The sequence below is a fragment of the Molothrus ater genome, chromosome 1 (genome assembly GCF_012460135.2).
Source record: "Molothrus ater isolate BHLD 08-10-18 breed brown headed cowbird chromosome 1, BPBGC_Mater_1.1, whole genome shotgun sequence".
Lineage (NCBI taxonomy): Eukaryota > Metazoa > Chordata > Aves > Passeriformes > Icteridae > Molothrus > Molothrus ater.
This window is the reverse complement of record NC_050478.2, coordinates 128,625,741-128,647,857: the sequence shown is the minus strand read 5'-3', so window position 1 is coordinate 128,647,857 and position 22,117 is coordinate 128,625,741. Positions and strand designations below refer to the sequence as shown.

The following is a 22,117-nucleotide window of genomic DNA, read 5'->3' as shown; positions in this document are numbered from 1 at the left end:
CAGTCCTTGTAAAGCTCAAACAAAAGCTTAGCTAAATTATTCACTTTACTCACAGGAGTGTAGAAACCTTGTATTTGCTAGTGGCTGAAGAAAAGACACAATGCAATTGGCAGAGATGCAGAAACATGTATATCTTGCCAGAACAGGCCCAGAGAGGAGAATGGAACAAGGGAAACATACAAATTATGAAATTAAAGGAATGTCAGTCCATTGGATTAAATTGTTGTTTTAGTTATACCTGCATAAATCAATTAATACATTAAATTTTTCATATGATAACAGAACTTGTAATTAACTTCTATTGAAATTGTTAGTATCTGTTTTTAGGATAAATTACTGCACAACACTTGCTTAAACAGCTTCACCTGAGTTTTTCTAAGGAAGTTGAATCAATTTGGTGCAAAATATGAGGCATATGTTCATATAATGCAAGTGCAAAGAGGAGAATAGAAAAAAAAATGCTGTCTTTCTGTTATTTAATTTCAGTCCCTTTGTTCAAGAGCAAATAACTGCTTGAGTGGTGATGCACAAAGAAGAGACAGGACAATTGAATTTATGAAGGATTTATGAATCCAAGAGCCAAACTGACAAATTCTAGTAACATTATTCCAATTGAATTTCCATCATAAATTGAATTGGGTGAGTTAAACTGATTTTTTACTTCTATTGATTTTGCTCTACTGACATTTTGAAAGGGTCCCAGGATGTGTATTACAATACCTTTGCTGTGGAATATCTTTCTGACCTCTGTAAACAGGGTTGCCATCTCTGGATGTCCATGCTCCTCTTTACATGGATTGGTTGGCCTATTCCCTTAAGTGTTGTCAGTATCCTTAGCTCTGGAGTGGCTCCCAGCCATGATTAATCTTTCCATCTTATTGCTCAGCAGACCTACGGCCTCTGCTACTACACTGGGATTGTTTTGCCTTTCTTCACTTTCCACCACGAAAGTATCAGCTCTCCAGAATGATACCACTCTGAAATTAGACCAGACATAGAAAATAGTTCCAAACTTACCTCTAAATACGACCATGAAAAACAATGCTCCAGAAGAATGTGTACTTCCAGCATATCATTATCAAATTGAACCTTTTGGATGGTTCTTAAACTGCTAGAAAGTTTGAGCAAAGGATCATCAGTGCATGAGGTGGCAATTGGTGGCACAGGGTGACTCACTGTGGTCTTTTGTGCCCATATGGCCCAGCACAGGTAGGAATGCAACTTATTGCAGTGCAGGACTAAAACTAAAGCCCTGAGCTGGACTTGGAAAACAGTTAAATACAATAATGAGCAGTTATCCATTGCTAAGTCATTGTCCTCTGCTACTGGAAGGCTCTGAATTGTGTTCTGTTGCAGGACAAGGGCATCACATCATGCTCCATGGAAGAGGACATGGACATCTCTCTCATTCAAGGGCAATTTGGGTCCTCTCAGGACAAAGATGACAGCAATGATTAGGCTGCTGTTGGGAAGGAAACCTTGAGAACTTTCCCATGGATCCTGTCTTTTTCTCAGAAGGTGTCTAGGATCCAGGAACTGATGGCTCTGAGAAGGGTGGATTAGGATTCCTGTGTCACAGAAAAGCATAAATCCCGCCTGGTATCTCAGGCTTCCCCTTTCTTCTTGCTTATATGCCACATTTCTGCTTTGCTTTGCCATTTTAGATGCTTTGTAAGATCCTTAGGAATTGCCCACAGCTGAGCTTTACAATTTCCATCTCCATCCAGCATGTAATCTCTCACCCAGCATGCCATACACTCTTCTCAGAGAAGCGAAGAACCTCCTGGCCTTCCTCCTCTGCTTCTCATACTTAGGCATCAAAGAATTGTGCCCCTCTGTCCCTGTTGGCTCCTGGCCTTCCTTCTCTATCTGAAGCTTTAATTTCTGACTTTTGGCCTCCTATTTCACCTTCAAGTTGAACACACTCAGTTATATGTCAGAAAGTCTGAGAAGGGAAATGAAGGCACAAACATGAAATCAGTACACTTTGTACAAAAGTCATGTAAAAATACATGAGAGTGGTTAGCCCCTTGTCTGCCTCCTTGTGTCCCAAATTGTCTGCTGTCACAGTTGATGATATCTGTGAATTACTGAAACTCTGGCATGCCAAGTGGGAAGATAAATTTGAATGTTAACTAGATGTAGTCAGAAAAACATTTTTATGGTAGACTCAATCCCTCACTAATGAAGCTTTTTTTTTTCTGTTTATGACCTACTGTGATTACTGCTGATGCATACTAAAATCTTTCCTATTTCATTCCTTATTGGCTTTGTCTATTTTAATTTTTTTGCCTGACAATATTCCATGTTCCACTTGTTCCTCCCCTGCAGGTGTTCAAGGCCAGGTGGGATGGGGCTCTAAGCAACCTGGTCTATTTGGAGATGTCCCTGCCCATGTCAGGGAAATTGAAATGAGATGATCTTTAGGATCCACTTACAACCCAAACCATTCTATAATTCCATGATTTTATTTTCTGCTATAATGTGTATTTGAGATGCTTTCACACTCACACAATTGTCTCCATCATCTGACTACAAATGCCTGGATGGAAAGTCTTAGTTTCCAGAGATTGACTGGTTCTATGATGGTTGATCTTAAACATCAAGGATGAAAAAACATGGAAGGAGACTAAGAAAATTAGGTTTATATAATTTGGAAGCCTTAAAAGTGGTCAGCACTATCTCCCAGAACACGGCGTAACTGGTTTCAGAACCCTATTTTGCAAATCCTAATTTAAAACAGTTGTGCTGACACAAGTCTTGGAGTGTAGCAGGTTTTATTAACCTGAGAAATAAGTTCTTATGTGGTTATACTTACTATAAGATCTAAAGTGTGACTCATTTTTGTATTGTGCATTGATCTCAGGCAAAACTGTATGTCTCAGCTGAAAACATACTTCTGCATGATGCTTCTATTTATAATGGTTTAGGAGCACCTGCAAGCAAGCCTAGGAAAGACACTATTTTTGAGCATTAAAACCATTATTAAAATAAGTTTTTGTTGTCATAAACAGTGACTAAAAAAAGACAGAAAATGACTTGCTGTTCTGTTTGTAAGGGTGATGCATACAATGATCATGACACTTTCCAATTAATTTTCCACACATTAACACAACTTTATTCACAGGATTTAAAAGAAATGCTAGTAAAGAAATTGAGAAGCAATAATAATGAAAGACTTGTGCTTCTTATCTGCACTTCTTTCTTCACGTTTTAGCAAATAGTGAATCTGCTACTCCAGAATTCCCACTGGGAGAAGGTGTTGAGAGGATGTATTTACAGGCAGATCTGTTTTATTTTTACAAGGTACTCTGTTATGTAGTTCACCAGAACCTGGGAAATCCCTTCAGCACAGGAGTGGTATGAGGAGGAGAGATGATACAGTAGCTGGTTAAGGGATGGATATAATTATCAATGTCCTGGAACACTGCTGTGGATGCTCATTAGTCTGCCTTTAAGAGGCTGACATGAATCACCTTGTAGTAGGTGCCTCTGAACTTCCAAAGCTATTGTTTTCTTGTATCTCTCTAGCATGCTCACATTTCAATCAATATCTTGAACTACCAACTTAAAGAACAGCATTTGAAATGTATCTGAAGTCACTCCTGTGTAGCTGTGAGAAAGATAAAGATGGACACGATACTTTCAAAGTCAAGCAGCCAAAACTGCACTTTAATGTTCACAGCCTATTTTTATACAGTTTTCAAAAGCCTTGTGTTTAATTCTAATTGGTTAGTAACTTTCTTGCCACTCAATTAATTGGTTCATAGGTGCTCGTGTGTGTACGTGTTAAGGCCATCTTCTTCAACAGATGTTCACGTTTATTCTTCATGGATTCTCACAGGATAGACTTCTTATTTTCACAGGTTTTCATGAGCAATGGCTGATGTGCTTGCAGGTTCTCATAGAACAGGCTAGCTGTTAGCTATACTTAGCCAAAGTAACAAGGCCTGAACCATGGTTTTACAAGGCCTTTTTTGGTAAGGTTTTACCTATGTGTGACTCTTCTGCTTTGATAATTACAGATAATTTGTTGTATTAAAATGGACAGTTCACCTCAAATTAATGGGTTGATCTTTTGGAGGGAGTAAAACCCAAAGCTACAATATACCTCATTAAGCCAGGATTTTCTGCTTTGCTGTCAGAATCACCTATACCTTGCCTGTCCATTCTAAGAGATCACTTGGTTTGTATCAGTCTTTTCCATAGGAAATCACTCATGCTCTGAAACACAGATTTCTTTTTCCCCAGCCTGTGTGACATTGTCTAAGGTGAGTTCCACTACAGCAACAGGAACAATGGGACTAGAGAGGCTCTGTCAAGAAAAACACTCAATGCTGCTGCTACCATTACTGTCACCCACCCAGATGGGCTGCAGATTTATCAGGAGTGAAGGCAGCTGCTAAAGGTCCACAAGGAATGAAGTGTCCTTGGCCTTAAACTGTTAGGACAGCTTACTCTTTACAAGCGTACTTCCTGTTTAGTTTGCATCGTGCTTAATATCTGAGCCTAGGCGAGGTAACCTGTTTGGAAAGAAATACTATTAGCATAATCACTGTTTTATTAAAGCAATGCTGTGAAGGCATGGTGTTGTCATTTACAGACAAATGAAAGATGAGATCTTTCTTGAGATCTTTCTTACATCAAAGAAATCAACATCTTCTTGTGTGTGGGTGTCACAACCCACACAGCTGTAATATTTTGAAGGACTAAAGTCTAAATAACATTCTTTGTTCGGGGAGGAACATGACATGGGTTCCAAGTACCCAGTAATGAGATTAATACAGAGCAATGCACCAACATTCTGGCTTTCTCTATATGATTCCTTCTCTAGTCTTCATTGCTGTAATGAGTTGAGGGGGGTGAGTTAGAGTTTAAAGGCTTTATGGAAGAAAATGTTATAAACAAGGTTTAAGCTGATGCAGCTGAATGAGACTGCAGAAGTACTCAGAAAGGACTAACCCGTCAATGACTGGATTTTCTAAAGAAGTGGGAAATAGTGTAAGACATTTTTGTGTTCTTCCTCACAAGTTTATGTGTTCAATAACACGGTAGGGTTTTGACTTCAGACAAACATTCTGTTCAAAAACTATTACTGTAAATTAAAAAGTAAAATTTTGTCAGTAATGCTGTTTTGTCTAGTTTTTTTCATTTCCAAAATGCATTTGTAAAAAAGACAAGAACTACATTTTGCCATTCTAAGTCTCACAACAGGATTGACTGGTGCCATCTACTGGCTATTTAGTCCTTTTAAATTCCAAAAAATTATGAATAATGTGTTTTAAATGCAGAATAATAAGAACATTATGAGCCTTATAACTGAATCAGCCAACATCAAGCTATGTAATTGGCAAATCTGTAACATTTAAATAACATTAGGTGAAACTTCAGTACAATGTTCCAACAGTGCAATTCAATTATGAAGCTTTTAGATGTGTCAAGAGGAGAAAGCTCATGTACAAGTACTCGTGTGCAGACTCCAAGCATTATCACCACACACATCCCCCTGGTGTGTGAGAGGAAGGCTTCTTCCTGACAACTGCCATCGCTTGAGATCCCTCCTCCACAAATCACATGGGGCACTAACATGTTCATGCAGCAGGTAAACATGGTCACCTTGCTGTTTGCCTTGGCTCGAGGGATGTCACCACAAAAAAATTGGATGGAGAAAATGGTGTTTTAGCTCATAGCCCAGGCAAGATGTGAATGTTTCTGCTGAGGGTGGGTTTAAGCAAGCTGAGGGAGCATGGGCATGGAGGGGATGGCACAAAGCCTGTTCCAGAACATCCATTGCAAAGATGGTGGGAGCAAGCAGAGCTTGGAAGGGATCTGCTGTGTGTGACTGCTGAATTCCCTTCTGCTAAATTTGTTGAAAGACATCTGAAGATGACCTAGGATTTAAATAAGGCTTTACATAACTTATACTCTCTGCAGTAAAAAATTTAAACTATAATTATTTGAGGCAGTACCAGGGAAGATCAGCAAATCAATATTAACTGGAATGTTAACAATATCTCCAGTACCAGGTAAGAAAAGTATTTACACATCTGAGTAGCTGCATCCCTAATCAGCAATACAGCTGAGCACATGCTTAAAATACTAAATCATACTTGAAGGTGCTTTGCTAGATACCAAAGAGAGTGCTCACACTCCCCCCTCTGGTTAGTCAAGACCTTAATAGAGCCAGAAACAAATATATTTAGATCACACTCTGAGAACCAGCCTCTGGAATAACTTGCTTAACAACTAGGTTCTGAGCAAAGAAAGTATATTAATAGAGTGACTGAAGAAAGAAAGGGTTCATGCTTCCTGTTCTCTGCCTTTTCCTGTCATCTAATAAAAACATGAGAGTCTTTAGGGAAGGAAAAGAATGTTACTTAACCATATCTGTTTTTCAGAGATTCATGTTAAAAAATGCATTCTGATGGAACAAACTATGCGACGACTTTATATAATGCCTTAGTCAATGCAACTAGAAAGGAGAGTTCATTAGAAATCTGGTGGAGTGTGAATCTGCACTGAACATGCTTTGTCTCTGCAAGGTTTCAGTGTGTCTGATGCTGCTCCCAGAGCTGAGTGCAACTCTGGAACTTCAGCAAGGGCTGATCAAGAACTTCCCAATAAGAACTTCTGCAGAAGTGGAGCAGGGAAACTGTCCCTTGCATGCTCCTGGGGCTCTCACTTCCACACCCCTAGAGTATGTGGCCTCTCAGAGCTCATGAAAAGAAATATGTAGTATTTCCAGGATAGGAAGAGCTACTGAGAGACTAGGACAGAAGACAGCTGGAAGATGAGAAATGGAGCAACGACAAAGGATAATGTAGATAGGTTTATCAAATAGTAAAGTACATTAACTTCCACAACCTGCAAATAACATTTAATTTAGCATCATTTGCTTGTTTGTACAGCAAATTTAATTCCACGTATCAAGTTACTCCATGTGCTCAAGTGCCAGGACTATGTGGATATGCAGCAGGTAGATATAATTCTCCTCATGATTCATAGAGGTGCTGAAATGGTATGGTGTAAGGGAACATGGAGCAGTTTTATGTTTCTTTAGGGTGACACAGGCAATGACACACAAAATATCTGCACGAATAGAGAGCTTCCAGATACTTATTGTCTTTTGAATAACCACATGCAGGTTTCATGCTCTCCACACACAATCCATGGAGGGATTCTCTGGATGAATGTACCAGACTGCACAGACTATCCAGGGGCTCATTAGAAGAGAAGCAGTGCTGCCTGAACATCATCAAACCATTCCTAAATCTGGTTTGCATGTCTCGGCATCTGGTGTTTCCTGTTCCAGTCCTGGAGCATGGAGCAACTTGCATGGCTGAACAACAGCCTGATGAGACCTTGGATGGCTCCATGCTGAGAAATTTGGTCACCTCTGCTTAGTAACATTCCAAATTTCTATAGTTAGGTCTCATTAGCTCAGGTCTGTGTTTGTGAACACAGTTGAGCACTACTGGCCAGTACTTGTCTGGTATGTGTGGTCTCAGCCAGCAGCAGGTGCGGGAGCAGTGGGAGGACAGTTCACACATCCTCCAGCTGCATTTCTGGAAGACAGCAGTAGTCTGAGCACCAAAGTCACTACAATGCTCCTCCTTCACTTGAACAGTCTCTTTCCCTTTGCTCTCACCACAGCATCCCTTTCCTCACCAAATATTTCTGATTACTTCCCTTTCCTTCATTAAATTAAATTGTTGAACATTGACTTCTAATATCAATCTCTTCCTCAGCTGTAGCCTCATCTACTGAGTGTCTGCACTCATCATGTCCTGAGGATTCGGGCCTTTTGCAGGATGGCAGCTTGGGTGCCAGCAAAAGTAGCAGTGAAAGTAGCAACCAGGGTGGCAGTGAAGGTCTCAGCACGGCTGGCAGAGAGAGTGACAGTGAAGGTGGCAGCAAGGGTGTCAGTGAAGGTGACAGTGAAGGTGACAGTGAAGGTGGCAGTGAAGGTGGCAGCAAAGATGTTAGTGAAGGTGTCGGTGAAGGTGAAGGTGACGGTGAAGGTGACGGTGAAGGTGGCGGTGAAGGTGACGGTGAAGGTGGCGGTGAAGGTGGCGGTGAAGGTGAAGGTGACGGTGAAGGTGGCGGTGAAGGTGGCAGCAAAGATGTTAGTGCAGGTGACGGTGAAGGTGACGGTGGCGGTGAAGGTGGCGGTGAAGGTGGCAGCGCGGGGCCCGCCGCCCTCTGCCGCGGGGCCTCCCGCCTGGCAGAGGCCGAGGTGCGTTCGGAAACAATCCTCGAGATCGCTTCCAACGGCGGGACAGGTTCACGGCCCGACACTCGAATGTCTGTAAATTGCCTTCAGAATTTATACAGTGCGTTACAGACATGTTTAGGAAAACCCCAGTGCCGAGTCAGTTTGAAGGGATTTTCACGCCGTTTCCGTCTGTATACTGCAGTCCCGGAGCCCTTCTCTGCCGGGGGTCCCCCGGCACGTGAGGCGCGCTGGGACAACACGACGACTTCGGGGCCGTGGCCGCATGGCCGGGCCGCTGCTCCCCGCTGCTCCCCGCTGCTCCCCGCTGCTCCCCGCTGCTCCCCGCTGCTCCCCGCTGCTCCCCGCTGCTCCCCGCTGCTCCTCAGAGCCCCGGCCGGAGCCCCGCCCGCCGCCACCGGCCCGCAGCCCCGCCGGGGCGGGAAGGTGCAGCCGCCCCGCCCCGCCCGCCAGACGCCACATCCTGCAGGTGCCGCGGGGCGGCCATCGCGGAGGGGCCGCCACCGGTGAGTGCAGCGGGCGGGTCAGGGCCCCGTCCCGTCTCGTCCCAGGGAGCAGCGACTCCAACTCGGAGCGTTGCCGCGGGGTGGCCGCCGGGAGGCGGGTCCCGGTGAGGGGGCGGCGGGGGCGCGGCCCGGGCGTGGCGGGGATGCGGCGCCGGGGCCGCGCCCGGCGAGCCCCGGGTCCTGGGCCGACTGCACTGCCGAGCCCGCGGGCGCCGCTTCCCAGGGCGGGGCTGGGAACGGGGCGTTGGGAGCGGCGGCGGCTCCGGGGCCCGGGCGGGAGCGAGGGACGAACGCGCCGCTCTCGGAGCGCGGCTGCGGCGAGCCGCGGCCCCGGCGGCGTGTGTGGGGTCGGGGAGGCGCCGCGGGGGCACCCGGCCCGGCCGGAGCCGCCCTCTCGCCTGCAGGCCGGCCGGGAGGCCGAGCTCGGCCTTCGGACGGGTGGTCGCGGTCGGGTTGTTTCTGCTGTTCACTTCTCTGTCCCGTCTTTGCACGTCCAGACTCGAAGAAGAAGGGATTTAGCAAAGTCGCGCTCAGCTAAAATGGGACAATAGCTAAAGCAGCTCTGAGGAGTCTGATTGTGTGCCTTGCTGCCTCGCGCCGGAGCTAGCAGAGGAAGATGCGTGTTTTTATCCTTGTGCAACGCCGTCTGTCTAACTACTGAACAGAGCGATGTGCTGAAGTTGGAGATCCTGACAAAATGGGAGCACTTGTGTTCTCTGCGACCTGCAGTTTACTTCTAGCTCTGGTGCAAGGGCACAGCTTATTCACCTGTGAGCCAATTACTATTTCCAGATGTTCAGGAATGCCTTACAATATGACTTTTTTCCCAAACCTCATGGGACACTATGATCAGGACACGGCTGCTCGCAAAATGGACGTAAGTTTCTCACCCCCGTCTCCCCCCCCCAAATTGTATGTAACGAATTTGTTATTAAGAAACTATTTGGGATACCTGTTGCACTGAATGACAAGACTGGTAATGTTTAGTGAGTAGATGTGTCTTCAAACAGAGTGTTCTAGAGCTCCTGGTAAAGCACTATATAAGGGGAGCTACCAACTTCCTCCCTCCGCCCTGCCTTGGATCCTGTATTAGAGTGGAAGAGGAATGGGTGTAGCACAGCAATGTGGCTATTCAGAGCATTTTGGCAGAGCTGATCACATATGGCTCAGGCACTTTACTGTTATACAGAACAATTGTTGAAATTCTCAGGAGAAATAGTTTATGATATCCTGGCCTGCCTGAACTCAGTGCAAAAATCATATTTAGAAGATGCTCTTTGCTCCTCTGTCACCTTACATCTACTAAGGAGGATCAGCTGAAGTTATTCTTAGCCCTGTTCTCCATTGTGGCTTTTGCATTCTGATGTCTTCTGACTGGATGCTGAAACTTCTGACTGAAAGAGCAACTTTACTCTTTTAAACTGAAAATAAGCACTTTTCTTACCTGAACTGACTCTAAGTGTGGCTCCCCTGAGAATATGCCACGTTGTGGAAAGGCTTTGCCCATAGCAATACCTGTGAAGGGTGAGAGCCTCTCTGGGTGAGAGGCTTGTAAAACAAGTTTTAAACCTGTTTTAATAATGGCTTTTCAGTGGTAAGAGGAGGGGGAAAAACTTAACACAGGTCTTGAAAAGCTCAGTGTCTTGTGCTATGCAGAGAGTGCAACAGAAGTGACGGTGAATATTAAGTTTCTGTTTCAAAAAAAAATTATATGTGCTGTTGAAGGTACTGCTACTAAAATCTTATTTGCATACTGTTTACTGAGCTTGGAGGAGGAGCTTGGTTCAGCTGCCGAAACATGTTTTTAGTGTTGCTCGGGATAACCACAATTCCCTGCCAGCCTGGAATAGCACAGGCTTTGGTCTCATGTTGGTTTTGTCAACCCAGTGTAGATGTGTGAGAAATTCTGGTATCAAATGTTAAGCCATCTGTATGCAGGCAACTGAATTTGCTGCAGATCTCTGACAAATCGAAGGCTTTTTAGTTGGAAGGCAGGCTGTAGGCTTCAGGTGTGAGCTGTGCAGTGCTTCTCTAGCCATCACTTCTCAGGAATGCTTCCTGCAGTGTCTGCCACTTTATCTCCTCAGATATGCTGCTGCTTCTGACTCGGTGTGTGTTAACTGCAGCCATTGAGCCAGCACTTGTCAGTATTTGTGCCTTCCAGTCATGCTGCTGCTAGGGCAGAAAGACCACAGAGCCATTTTTATTAGGTTGCTATGGCTGACTTTTCTCAACTGTCAGTAACTTGTGTCTAGTGCACGTGTGGAGGGAGTTCCTCCTGAAAGTATTCATGGCTTGCCTTACATATAGCTACCTACCTTCTTGTATAGCTAGTTCATTAAAAATTGTGTGGTAGTGAGAAGTTTTCTTGTTTTCTCTCTTTTTCCATCCTGTCACCCTTATAACCTGACTACTAGTGTTGGATTACTACTCAGCCAACTGGCTGTATGGCTGCAGGGAACAGCAGTGTCTATTAGGGTTTAATTTGCCTACCCTCTTTGATTTGCTTCCTAGTCTCCTGTCATTCCCACTGCCTGGCCTCTAATTTGATATTCCTAACTACTGTGGTGCTGCGCAGACATTTCTGAGCTGCCTCTTGCGTGGTGGGCTGCCTGCCTTTGTTGTGGTCCAGCAGTGATGATGGATTACTTGGTCAAAGAGAATTTTTAAGACAGCTGCTTTACAGGTGAAAGGGTCTTTGCTCCATTCTGTATGAAGTTCATGTTGAATCCACTGCTAGTGGTTAGATTTGGCATTAAAATGGTAAAAGCTTACCGTGGTTCATTGCTGGGCCTTCTTTCTGAGAGGGACCAGTGTGTACCAGTGTCACATGTTTTGATGTCATTCTTCATATCATTCAGTAATGGTGCCAATTTGTCCATAGTTGATTGCAACTGAGAACCTTCTCAGGATTGTCAAAGGATTCTGCTTTTCAGGGGATTTTCAGTGTTGCAGCAGGGGAGGAGGAGTCACTCACTTCTGGAATAGTGTTTAATTTCAGTTTGCAGCCATAACAAGGCAGTGTGTTAGGAGGTGGAGGAGACTTCTGTTGTTTTAAGAGCTTAAATTTTTTTCTAATTTTCAGTCCAAACTTCATTCATACCAAAGAAAGAATTTTAATGGCATGTTTTCACTCTATAGAAGTGCTTTCCTTTGATCCTCAGTAGGAATGCTTAAAGGCTTTCTTTTTTAATTCTGTCTTGCTCTTCCCCCTCCCTTCCCCCTGTTCTCAAAATTGGGCATGAGATTTACATATTTGCATGTAAGGTCTCACAGGGTTTTGAGGTTGAGGCCTGCAGTATTTTGCTCCCTGTATCATAACTGACTTTTAGTAGGATCATGCAATCCTAAGGAACAAGGTAGGGCCTTCTTCCAGAAATCAAAAATATTTTGTGCAAAGAGCCCTAGCGTTAATGCAGGTTTATGTTTCTACCCCCTCTAAGAATTTTTGGGGAGTGTTTGCTCCCCAAAAGGATGATGATTTGTCAAGGGGGCAAGTCTCACCACAAGGTGAAGTTCACTCACCAAAACAGTGGTAACTCACAATGCCCCACTCTGAAGGCTCTACAGGTGTGTTCTGCTGCAAGGGAGTGTTGCATAGCAAGAAGAGCTGTGCTGGGGATGTGTTAAATTGGTATTTCTGGATGGTGTCTTCACAGTAATCCTCCAGAAGAGGATGATGTGGAGCTACTGTCTCAGGTAGTGGTTGTCTTTGAGGAAAGCAGCTGATAGATGGTTTTACAATTCTGCCTCATGTATCAGCTGTTCATAAAGATGTGCTATAAACCAGAATACTGCAACACTAGAACAGGAAGATGACTAACTCAGTCCTAGGGCCTCTGTATGGATGTTCTGGCTAGTGAGGATAGTCCCTCTGGGATCTTGTTTTCTGCAATAAAAAACATGTAATTTCTAGTTGCTCCCTCCCTTCACATTCCTCCATTATTTAGTTTAATTTTGAGCTTTCAACTTGACAGACCGAGTTTTGGCTTCTTGAGTTTTACTTTATATTTGGATTCATTTTGTTTACACAACAAATGGTGGCTTTAGGAAAGTAAAACCACATGGTTTTGTGGTGTGAAGTTTTGGGTATGTTTGCTAAACAGCTACATGACTCTGGAATCTGATTATTTGCAGATGCCTACCATCTCTGTATCTCAAAGCAGTTTATCAGTAACTGTTCTTGTTACTACTAGTTCAGATTGGGAGGTGGAAGATGTAGGGTTTGTCTGATGAGGAAAATGAGTGGACATAACAGAAGATCTGGTTCATTACAGCTGTACTTAAATAGGTGTAACTCCCCCTCGTGGTCGTCCACAAAAACAAGTCACTTCTAATTCCAAAGTAATTCCTACTTTAACTATCCTGGTATAGGTTGTCAACTGAAGGCATTATTCCATCAAGGCAGAGAGTTACTGTGTTGTAACTTACATTCGTATCTCTTAATCTGTTCTGCTGCAGTTCTGGAATGTGTCCACAGGAGACAAGCCCTTAAGACTTCCTGTTGTGGGCAAGATCCAGGTCTGTAGAAGTACAAAGGGAAAAGGCTTGCCAGTGAGCTTTTAGAGGAGACTGTAGAAAACACTGGAAAATGTTGCACAGAGAACAATGAAGTACCTCAGAGAGACTGAAAAAATGATTCAGTAGTGAGTTTTCCACTCACTTGTGAGTTCATGGCCATGTGCCAGAATATGTGTGTGCGTGTCTGTGGAGGGTTAAATGCAGCTGGCTGCAGCAGTGGCAGAAATTGTGTGAGAACTGGGGTCAGTTGAAACAAAGCCATTTAGAGGGGGTTAAAAAGTACCTTCCAAAGTTTAATACTGAAGTTGTGTGAGTTAAAATTTGTAATGTAGTGGCTTCATTTGCTTCCACTAAATCCAAATTTACAGTTAATTCAATATAACAATACTTATAAAAACCTGCAAACCTGGTGTCTGCAAGCTTAAGTTGGTACATGTGTGTGTGTACACACAGGAAGGAAAAAGCTGTCTACCACTGTAGGTTGGGAGTTTAGGGCAAATAAGTGCTGTTTTATGAAAAGGTTATTACTGGGATAGCCTGCAAAGTATCACAGGTGTGAATTTACTTAATCTCTAGAGACAGCCATCTTTGCTTCCTGCTTGTGCTCCACATGAGCAGTGCTCAGTGTAATACATGAAACACTAGTACTTGAAACTTGCAGCTTAAATCTCAGCATCTTTTAGGAAAACAGTCAGTATTCTTGATCTGCTTGGAGTTATGTTTTGTCCCTGGTGCTGCCTCAGACCCTAAAGTGGAGAAATGTGTGCAGAGGTGTGGACATTGACCCAATGGAACAAGCACAAAGGAGTCTTTAATTCATATTTTGGTTGTAACATTTTTGTTGTCGCTTTACCATGGTACTAAAGAGCAGGGGAGGCTTTTGTAAAAAGTGGTAAATTTAGAACATCATGTGTTACTGTTTACAAACTTTTCTAGCTTCTCAGAATGTAGTGCATGTCACAAAAGATTGTGGTGATGAAACAGCTGAATTGATGCTTGTTAAATGGAAGTTGGCAGATGCCAAAGTATTTTTTATACATAGTTCATATGGATCAAAGGAAATACAAGATAGTACAACCGACTTCTCTGTTTGTTATGTCTCAAGAAATATAGTGGACATGAGTAATTCTTTTGAGCATCACCTTGGAAGTTGCAGAAAAGCATTGACTAAGGGTTTGAAAACATGTGAATTATCTGTGTAATTTTGTAAAAGAACATAAAAATTTGGGATGTGTGTTCATTTTTTATACTCTCTTGCTCTCAGGTATTCCAAGGAAACATACATCATGTTTAGTTCTTAGAGTGATGCTTATAGCAACATTCATAAACCATTTTTGCTGATTCTTATGGGTACAGTAAATTACAGCCACTAAAAAAGTGTTTACTACCTGTAGTACTGAGGCCCTTCAAGTGTGATTGGCTTGTGCAGATTGACTGAAAGCAGACAGGCAAATCTGTGAATCCCATTATCCTGGCTCTGAGCATATCAGTCATCTGCAAAATCTGCTGCTGCTTTCTCTGAGCAGCAGGACTTGCCTGCTTGATAATGTGAATAGCACTGCCTTGCTCTTTGTTCTGCAAGGATACTGTTTAGAATGCATGGGGGTCCAAAATACTGCTTGCTTGGCAAAGAGATGGTGGCAGGGGTTCTTGAAGATGGTGTTGACAGTGTGATTCCAAGAGCCTCCTCTTTATCCATCTTCAGAGGTTATGCTTACTCTGGCAAATAATTTGGTGTTACAGGAGTGGATCACTAGGTGAAGTTGTCAGCACACTTCTTACCTGTCTGCTGCCTGAGACAGAGGAGTTCTACTCTGGGTTAGATTTTGGCCAGTCTCACTGTGCATGGGGTCTGAAGCTGGCCTATGGAAGGCTGTCTTGCAGATCTTTGGCAGCTTCTGAGAAATACCATGGTATCTTGTTGTTTGTCTCCTGCGGATGTCTGTCCCTTCTGCAGTGCCCTGGTAAATATTTAAGTGCAGCTGCAAGCTGTAGGTGGTTTCTTAGTCCTGCTGTGCAGCCTTGTCTCCAATTCCCTCTTCTCCACACTCAAATCTGCAATTACTGGGTAAATGAAGGCAGTGATGGACTTAGTCCTGTGGCTGTAGCCTACTCCTAGAGGACACCCGTGGATGAACAGAACAGCTTCCCTGAAACTTTTTATATAGAGAATGAAAGCAGGAACAGAGCTACTGAGTTTGACTGCTTTGCCTTCACTGATAGAAGACAGTTATGGCCTGGGAGCTGAGCTGTCTGCTGAGAACACATAATCCTTGGTGGTGGGGAGAGTCAGCAGTGGGTACAAAGCTTTGAGACACAGGTGCAATTTCCATATTGTCTTAGTGTTTTTGTGGAAGTGGCTGCTGCCCAGTGGAACCTTGTGAACTTCATCTGGTCATTAGTAAAACCGAGCATTAGATTAGGTAGGATAGGTCTGCTGAGGGTAATGTGGTGACCATGATTTTGAAGGTCATCTTCACATATCTTTCTTTGAATAGTAGGCAAGTAGGACAGAACTGTATATTGTTGTGTGCTGGTGGTCCACACTGTTTGTCCTTTGCTGTCTGTGAGCTGTCAAACTGTGAGATCAACAACTGGGTAACAACTCACACCCAGTGCATTGGCCCACAGCAGCTCTGGCAACAGCAACTGGGTAGTCTTGAAGGATGTGGTAAAGCAAGGTACATTGTGGGACATCTTTGCAAGGCTCCTGATGTTTGTCATCTACGAATCTAGCCTAAGAATGGCAGAGGATCCTGATGTCTTTCTGAAGCGAGCTTTGTGGTGTTTGGGTGTGAGATGCTCTTTGCCCACAGTGCTGCATGGGTCAGGAGGCTGGATGGAGCTCAGGCGCCTTTTTTTGCTGGTGGAGGTGGAATGGAGGCTTAGTTTTCCATTTGCAGGATGGATGTTCAAAGTGATAACTTGGCTACAAGATATTACCTATGCCTTCTTTGATAAAGACCATAAAAGCAAATGGTCCAGAAAATAACCACATTGGATGGGGAATGTGGTCACATGTCCATGGTTTCTTTTCTAGTTTGACAATGCAGTGATTAAAGCTGACAATTTCTAAGACTACTGTTGTGTCATCTCTTTAGTTCTTTACTGTATTCCAGAGGAGGGGGTGGGAGTAACTGCACCACAAAATTTGCTGCCTTTTTCTCTCTCTCGGTGCTGACTGTTGATTCACCAGCCCCTAGGGGCAAACATAGTTCCTTTGTCACATGGTTGCCTTTTTGGGTCTTCTCTGTGTATTTGTGTGCATCTGTGATTGCTGTAACACGTTGGTAATTTGTCTGCCAGAGTAAAAGATGCATATGTCTGCCCTCTTTTTCTGAGCTGTGTAGTGTAGACGAGTGGAGACTTGCTGGATTTCTGCATAGCTATTGGGAGAGGCGGGCAGGGGTGTGTAAGAGCTGTGTGAGAAGCTACTGTAGATGAGGGGAGAGAGGCCTGGATGATCAATCTTTGTAGGACAGTAAGGATGTCCTCTTACTGAAGATACCTTTCCTCTAGACAAGAGCTTCCTGGGAAGAAAAAAAAATCCACCTTTCCTGTACTTAAACTTCTGGTAGATCAAGTTATTTCAAAGAATAACCACATCCTTCCAAGTTTGTCTCATGCTGTATTCCCCAGAGGGCCTGCATAACCAGATTCTACTGCCACAAAGCACTTAGTGGCCAAACTCTCTACACAGTTTTCCTGCATGCAAAATTAAAAGCATTTCTTTTCTGGAGAGGGATTGTACCCATCCAGCTCATGGTGACCTAGCAATACCTGTTTGCTAGGATGCCATGTCCCTGCTGCATACTGTTTCACATGAGCTAATGCTCTTGCAAGGAAGGTACAAGGTGCACCATTCTAAGAATCCAGCTGGGTGGGGGATCTCGCTGGGGATTATACACAGAGCTACAAACAGAATATTAAATGTCGAAGGTTAACGCGGCCCACAAATCGTAACGTGACAGGGAGAAAGGAAAGGTGGCCTTAGGTTTTTAGAACAGGAGAAATAGGGAGGGTAATGAGGGAAGTGTCACCAAGATGAGCACTGTGGGCTAACAATAAGGAAACAGTGTCTGATGCAGGCTTTTAAAGCTAGGGAGTGTCTCAAAGTATGACCAGCTGGAAGTAGTGAAAGCAGCAGACAGAGGTAATGATTGCAGATGCTGAGGTAGGTGACTGCAGCTTCATGGGCTTCAGCTTGGTCAAATGACTTGTGCATGCCTGACTGATATCTCCTACATCATAACAAAGTTGTTTTTTTAAAGACCACTAAAGTTTTCATTTAAGACTGCTCAAAAATGCAGTAGGGAAGAAAGAAACGGTGCAGGTTTACTACTCTGGTGACTTGGGCGGTGCTGTTGTGCTGAAGTGTGTCTCCTTGCTCACAGAGAGAGGGGGAAGCATAAATCTGGATGACTTTTGGAACCAGAGCAGTAATGACTTCTGCTGGAATTTCTTAGAAATGGGGGGCTTTTTTAAAGATAAGACTGTCTATCAACGTTATTACAGGTAATGCTTTACATTGAATGCTGCACAAAAGTTTAGCAATAAATCCATGTACTCTTGTAACACATGGCAAATACAAGGAGAATTTAAGATTTGAGATTCTTATGCTACTGCAGTCCAGATGTAATGAAGCTTTGTCTAGACTTCAGATGTCTGAGGGCCTGCGTTATACCTTCCTTCAGTTAACTCATAGTTTTCTGTCTTTTATGCTGTCTAGTTTACGCAAAACCTAAATCAGATACAATGTATAACTGAAAATCTTTGTAAAAATAGTTCAGTTCTGTAACACTTGGGAAAAAGCTCTCATGTTTGTTAAAGACTGTAAATTGCAGAGGCTGGAATATCTATAATTTAGGTCAAGTTATAATTTAGGTTAGAACAAAAAAGTGCAGTGGATTTTGGTCATAAGCTATTTTGAAAAGTATTTGAAATACTTGTACTTTAGTTTGTTTCAGATAGTGAGATGTAAAATTCCTGTCTGTATTGTTTATAACCTTTGCTATACTTAAAAATATAGGCATATATGTATTTTTATTTTGCATGTGAAAATACTTAAAGAGAAAATATGGAATTAAGTTGTTTTACTACAGAAAGAAATTCTGTTGCTAGATCCCTGTGTGGGCCATTCTCTTGAGTTGGACTTGGTCCTAGTGATTCCCTTCCAACTCAGAATATCTTGCAGCTCTGTATAGTTAGTACAAAACCATTCAGAGTGTATAAAAGTAAAGAAGCAGAATAGCCTGCTTTATCCTTCTGTGTCTGTGCCCATTTATAGTGTCAATGGCAACCTTAGTGCCAAGGTGTGGCATTGGAGTAGTTTTGTGGAGTTTGTCTTACCTTTTTTTGAAAGTGCATGAGTGCCTTGCTGTCCTATCAACCTTTGAAAGCATTCCCCTATGTGCTTTCTCCTTGCCCTGGTAGGATTTTTGATTAATATTCCCATAACCTTTGAGTAGCTAATATGAAAGTTCAGACCAGGATGTGTATGCAGACACATGTGTGTGTGTGTATATATATATATATATATATATATATAATATATATGTATGTATGTATATTGCATGCATATATATGATGTATGTATGTATATTATATTGTGTTGGAGGAGGGATGGTGAAGAGTTTGCAGTCAGTCTCGTTCTTGCTGCAGATCCATTGAACTGCTGAGCGATGGGGCTCCCTGAGCGATTGCCCAGCCCGGCATCTGCACTCTTGCCTGGACGGGTGATGAATGATGAAGCTCAGTCCCGCCCCCAGGGGCACCTGGCTGCCCTCTGCCGGTGCCGGGGCACTTCACAGCACAGGGGTTTTTGGGATCAGCTGCCATCCTTTGCCCTCTGAACGCTGATCCGCTGCAGGCAGCTCGGCCGTCCGGCTGTGGGAGGAGCGCTGCTGGGCACGGTCGGGTTTATCAGCCACTGCACGGGGCTGTGCCCAGGCTTTGTTCACAGCCCTTTGACAGTCTAAGTGCATGTGTTGCCTTTGCTGTTCGGTTGAAGGACAAAAATAAGCTTATATCTTTGCAAACATCTTTCTGCAGAACGGCATCGTTTGTCCCACTGCTTGTTTACTGCCCATTTCTTTCTCTGCACCACCCCTAGCCTCTACCAGCTCTTTGAACTTCAGATTTCCTGGAGTAGGAAACTTAAACTATTGTCTTTTAAACTACGGGGGCAACCTACTTTGTACTCTGACAAAATACTTCATTCTTATCTATGTAAATGTTAAGTTGATTACATTTTTAAAATGTTTGAAAAGCTTTTAGATTAAACACAACTTCATGTGCTTTTAGTTTATTGTGGAAGCTGCAGAAAGTAATGTTGTTTTTTTTAAAGCAACTTTTTAAAATAGAAGTCAAATTCATGTATGTTTGATGCTTTTCTTTTTACCTCTGTCAAATCAAGATGCACTAATAATGCGTATTAAACTTAAAAGTATTCAGATTTACTATACATCTTATATCCATTATAGCTAAATATAAATGGTGACTTTTAGTCCTGAATAACTTTTGTTGGTTTACCCATGTAATTTTAACTGAATTGAGAAAATACAGATTACAGCTGATACTTGCTGCTGGCAGCAGTAGTTGATTATTACTCAGAGCTCAGGTAGAGACATGGTGTATATGGGCTCTCAGATGAGCTCATACCATGTTCCTTGCTGGTTTAAAGGATGGTTTACATTGCACTAATGTTTCTGTGCATTCCCATGTTCCTGTTTTGCAGTTCTGTTAAGTAGCAGCTTTTAACAGGCATGTAGCAACAAGGCACTGACACTTAAACTGCCTCAGCTTCCTGCAAAATCCTTACATACCAAATTAAGCGTATTTAACTTGCCTTTGATCTAAATTCCTCAATGTAACTTCCAATGGGAAAAAGCTAGTCTTTTCTCAACCTTGCTTTGAATCTATTGGACTTGTACATTTCATCCTTCATTTAGTTTCATGTGTTGGGACATTTATTTATCATGACTTAGTTAATTGTGCATGAACTAGAAGTCGGAGGTTCTTGGCAGCTGATTCACTATGGCCATCAGCAAATTGCCACCCTTGCCAGTCTGTCTAGGAATTGCATGAAGGCATTAATCCCTCAGGGTGTGATGCTAATCTTGTGTGCATCCAGTTGAGAATAACTCCATTGTAACAATAGTGTAGGATTAAATCAGCCGTGCCATACTTGCTCCACTGTTTTTAATGGAAACAGATTATCATTGTAAAAGTGGCTAAAGATACGGTGAAGATTGTTAGTGTAGCTCTGTGAGTAGAAAGAGTAATTACTGTCTCCTCTTCTGAGATAGGTTATATGCACTGTGATTGACAGTGGCTATATTTCCTGACTATCACATCTGAAAACTTACATGTTTCTAAATATATTTGGTTTAGAGTTTGAGGCTATACTTCAATTCTCTAGTGACTGGATAGTAGGTTTGTTTGTATGGTACTGTAAATTATTAACAATTAATTTTTAATTATTAATCATGAAAGTGCCCTGCAATAAGCAAGGGAGTTGGTGATCCTTCTGAGCCCCTTCCAATCTGAGATGTTCTATGACTCTAATTATTCATTATTTAGGTGGGTGTTATTTCCTTTAAAGCAGATACATAGTTACATGAATAGCAATGTATATCTTTAGTATAGGTAGGAATCTGAGGTACACAGTGGAGTAAAATTGTAGAAATACAGATTTAAGCCTGCCTTTGCTTCGGTGACTGAAATACAGAATTCTGTAAGCAACAAGGTTGTAGTGTTCCTTTAATCAAAACATATGTATCAAAGAGCTGACATGGCTTAACACTGCAACAGTTAGTGTCTGTCATTGTTTAACTTGGGTAACCTCAATGTTAACTAGATTAATGAAGCTAAATGCTTTCACATGGTAGGTAGAGCCCAGTGGTTAGGAGAGCAGGTTCTTACTGTCTACGGTATCTGACTCCAGTGGCTGAAAAAAGGCTCAAGTCCTCTGTGCAATTCAAGGTATTTCCTGTCTTTTACAATGAAGGTTTGCAATGGATGATTGTAACAAAGACTTTGATATTTCAGTCCACAGTTTTCTATATTATGAAAGTGTCTCTGTGACACTGATCAGCAGAGTACAGGAGAGTATTTTCACTTACTTGTTTTGGTATATGCTGGTAGTTATCATACATCTGAACCCCAGAGACTGTTCATCTCTGGTAATGCTTCTCTCTAGGATCAGACTGAGGTGAGGTACAACAAGCATTTGAAATGTTTGCATGGAATAGTGAACTTGTTTCTCTTGTGTCTTGCAGTTGTAAGCCTACTAAGCACAAAACAGAGAAGCATGGTGAGCACAGACAGGATCCATATATAGTTCTAGGTTGCAATTTACTTGTTGGCAAAGCACATTTAAGGACATGTTTGCACTTAGACATTCTTTCTGTGTTTTGCACCATTTGTCTTCACTTGTCTCTGTTGTGTTACTGTTTGTAGAACCACACCATAACTGGATTTCTGAGGTAGCTTGTCTTTGCTGCTGGAGATAATTTAACATAGACACACCTTGTAAGGACTCTAGACTTCATAAGGTGTTCATGTTTGTTAGTGGAAAGTTTGCATCCCACTCCTTGGTTCTTCACTGATAGTGCTTGAGGCATGCCCCTCTTGCTGTTACAGGCTACATCATCTTTGTCTTTACAGCTGCTATTAGATTGTTAGTTTGGGTTTTTTTGTTGTTGTTTTTTTTAAAAGATTGTTACTGTATTCTAGTTTGTCTTATATTTACTGAGTTTTGTTTCCCATTGTCAAGAAGATGAGAATTTATATTTTAGAACATACACTGACTGTGTGAGGCTCCCTTTCTGTTTTTTCAAGAGTGTAGTTTCACTCT

The 22,117-nt window shown here is 42.7% G+C and overlaps 2 protein-coding genes across 5 annotated transcripts in view; both read left to right on the top strand.

Annotated features, from left to right (window-relative positions):
• The window catches only part of BAALC (BAALC binder of MAP3K1 and KLF4), a 32,789-nt gene extending 30,525 nt beyond the window's left edge, over positions 1–2,264 (top strand). Inside the window, exons 3-4 of the transcript XR_004982568.2 lie at positions 487–639; positions 1,357–2,264. The gene's annotated coding sequence lies outside the window, so the exon portion shown is untranslated. The remainder of the gene's footprint in view (positions 1–486; positions 640–1,356) is intronic.
• Positions 1–22,117, top strand: part of FZD6 (frizzled class receptor 6) — a 67,383-nt gene that overhangs the window by 30,304 nt on the left and 14,962 nt on the right. The window contains exons 1-2 of one of the 4 annotated variants that reach the window (XM_036406413.2): positions 8,589–8,739; positions 9,237–9,616. The exons of 1 other annotated variant lie outside the window; for it this stretch is intronic. In XM_036406413.2, the coding sequence (XP_036262306.1) occupies positions 9,437–9,616 (180 nt within the window). In that variant the 5' untranslated portion in view covers positions 8,589–8,739; positions 9,237–9,436. Of the gene's footprint in view, positions 1–564; positions 640–8,588; positions 8,740–9,139; positions 9,617–22,117 lie in introns of those variants that run through there. 2 more of the 4 variants (XM_036406415.2, XM_036406412.2) reach the window with 2 other exon arrangements.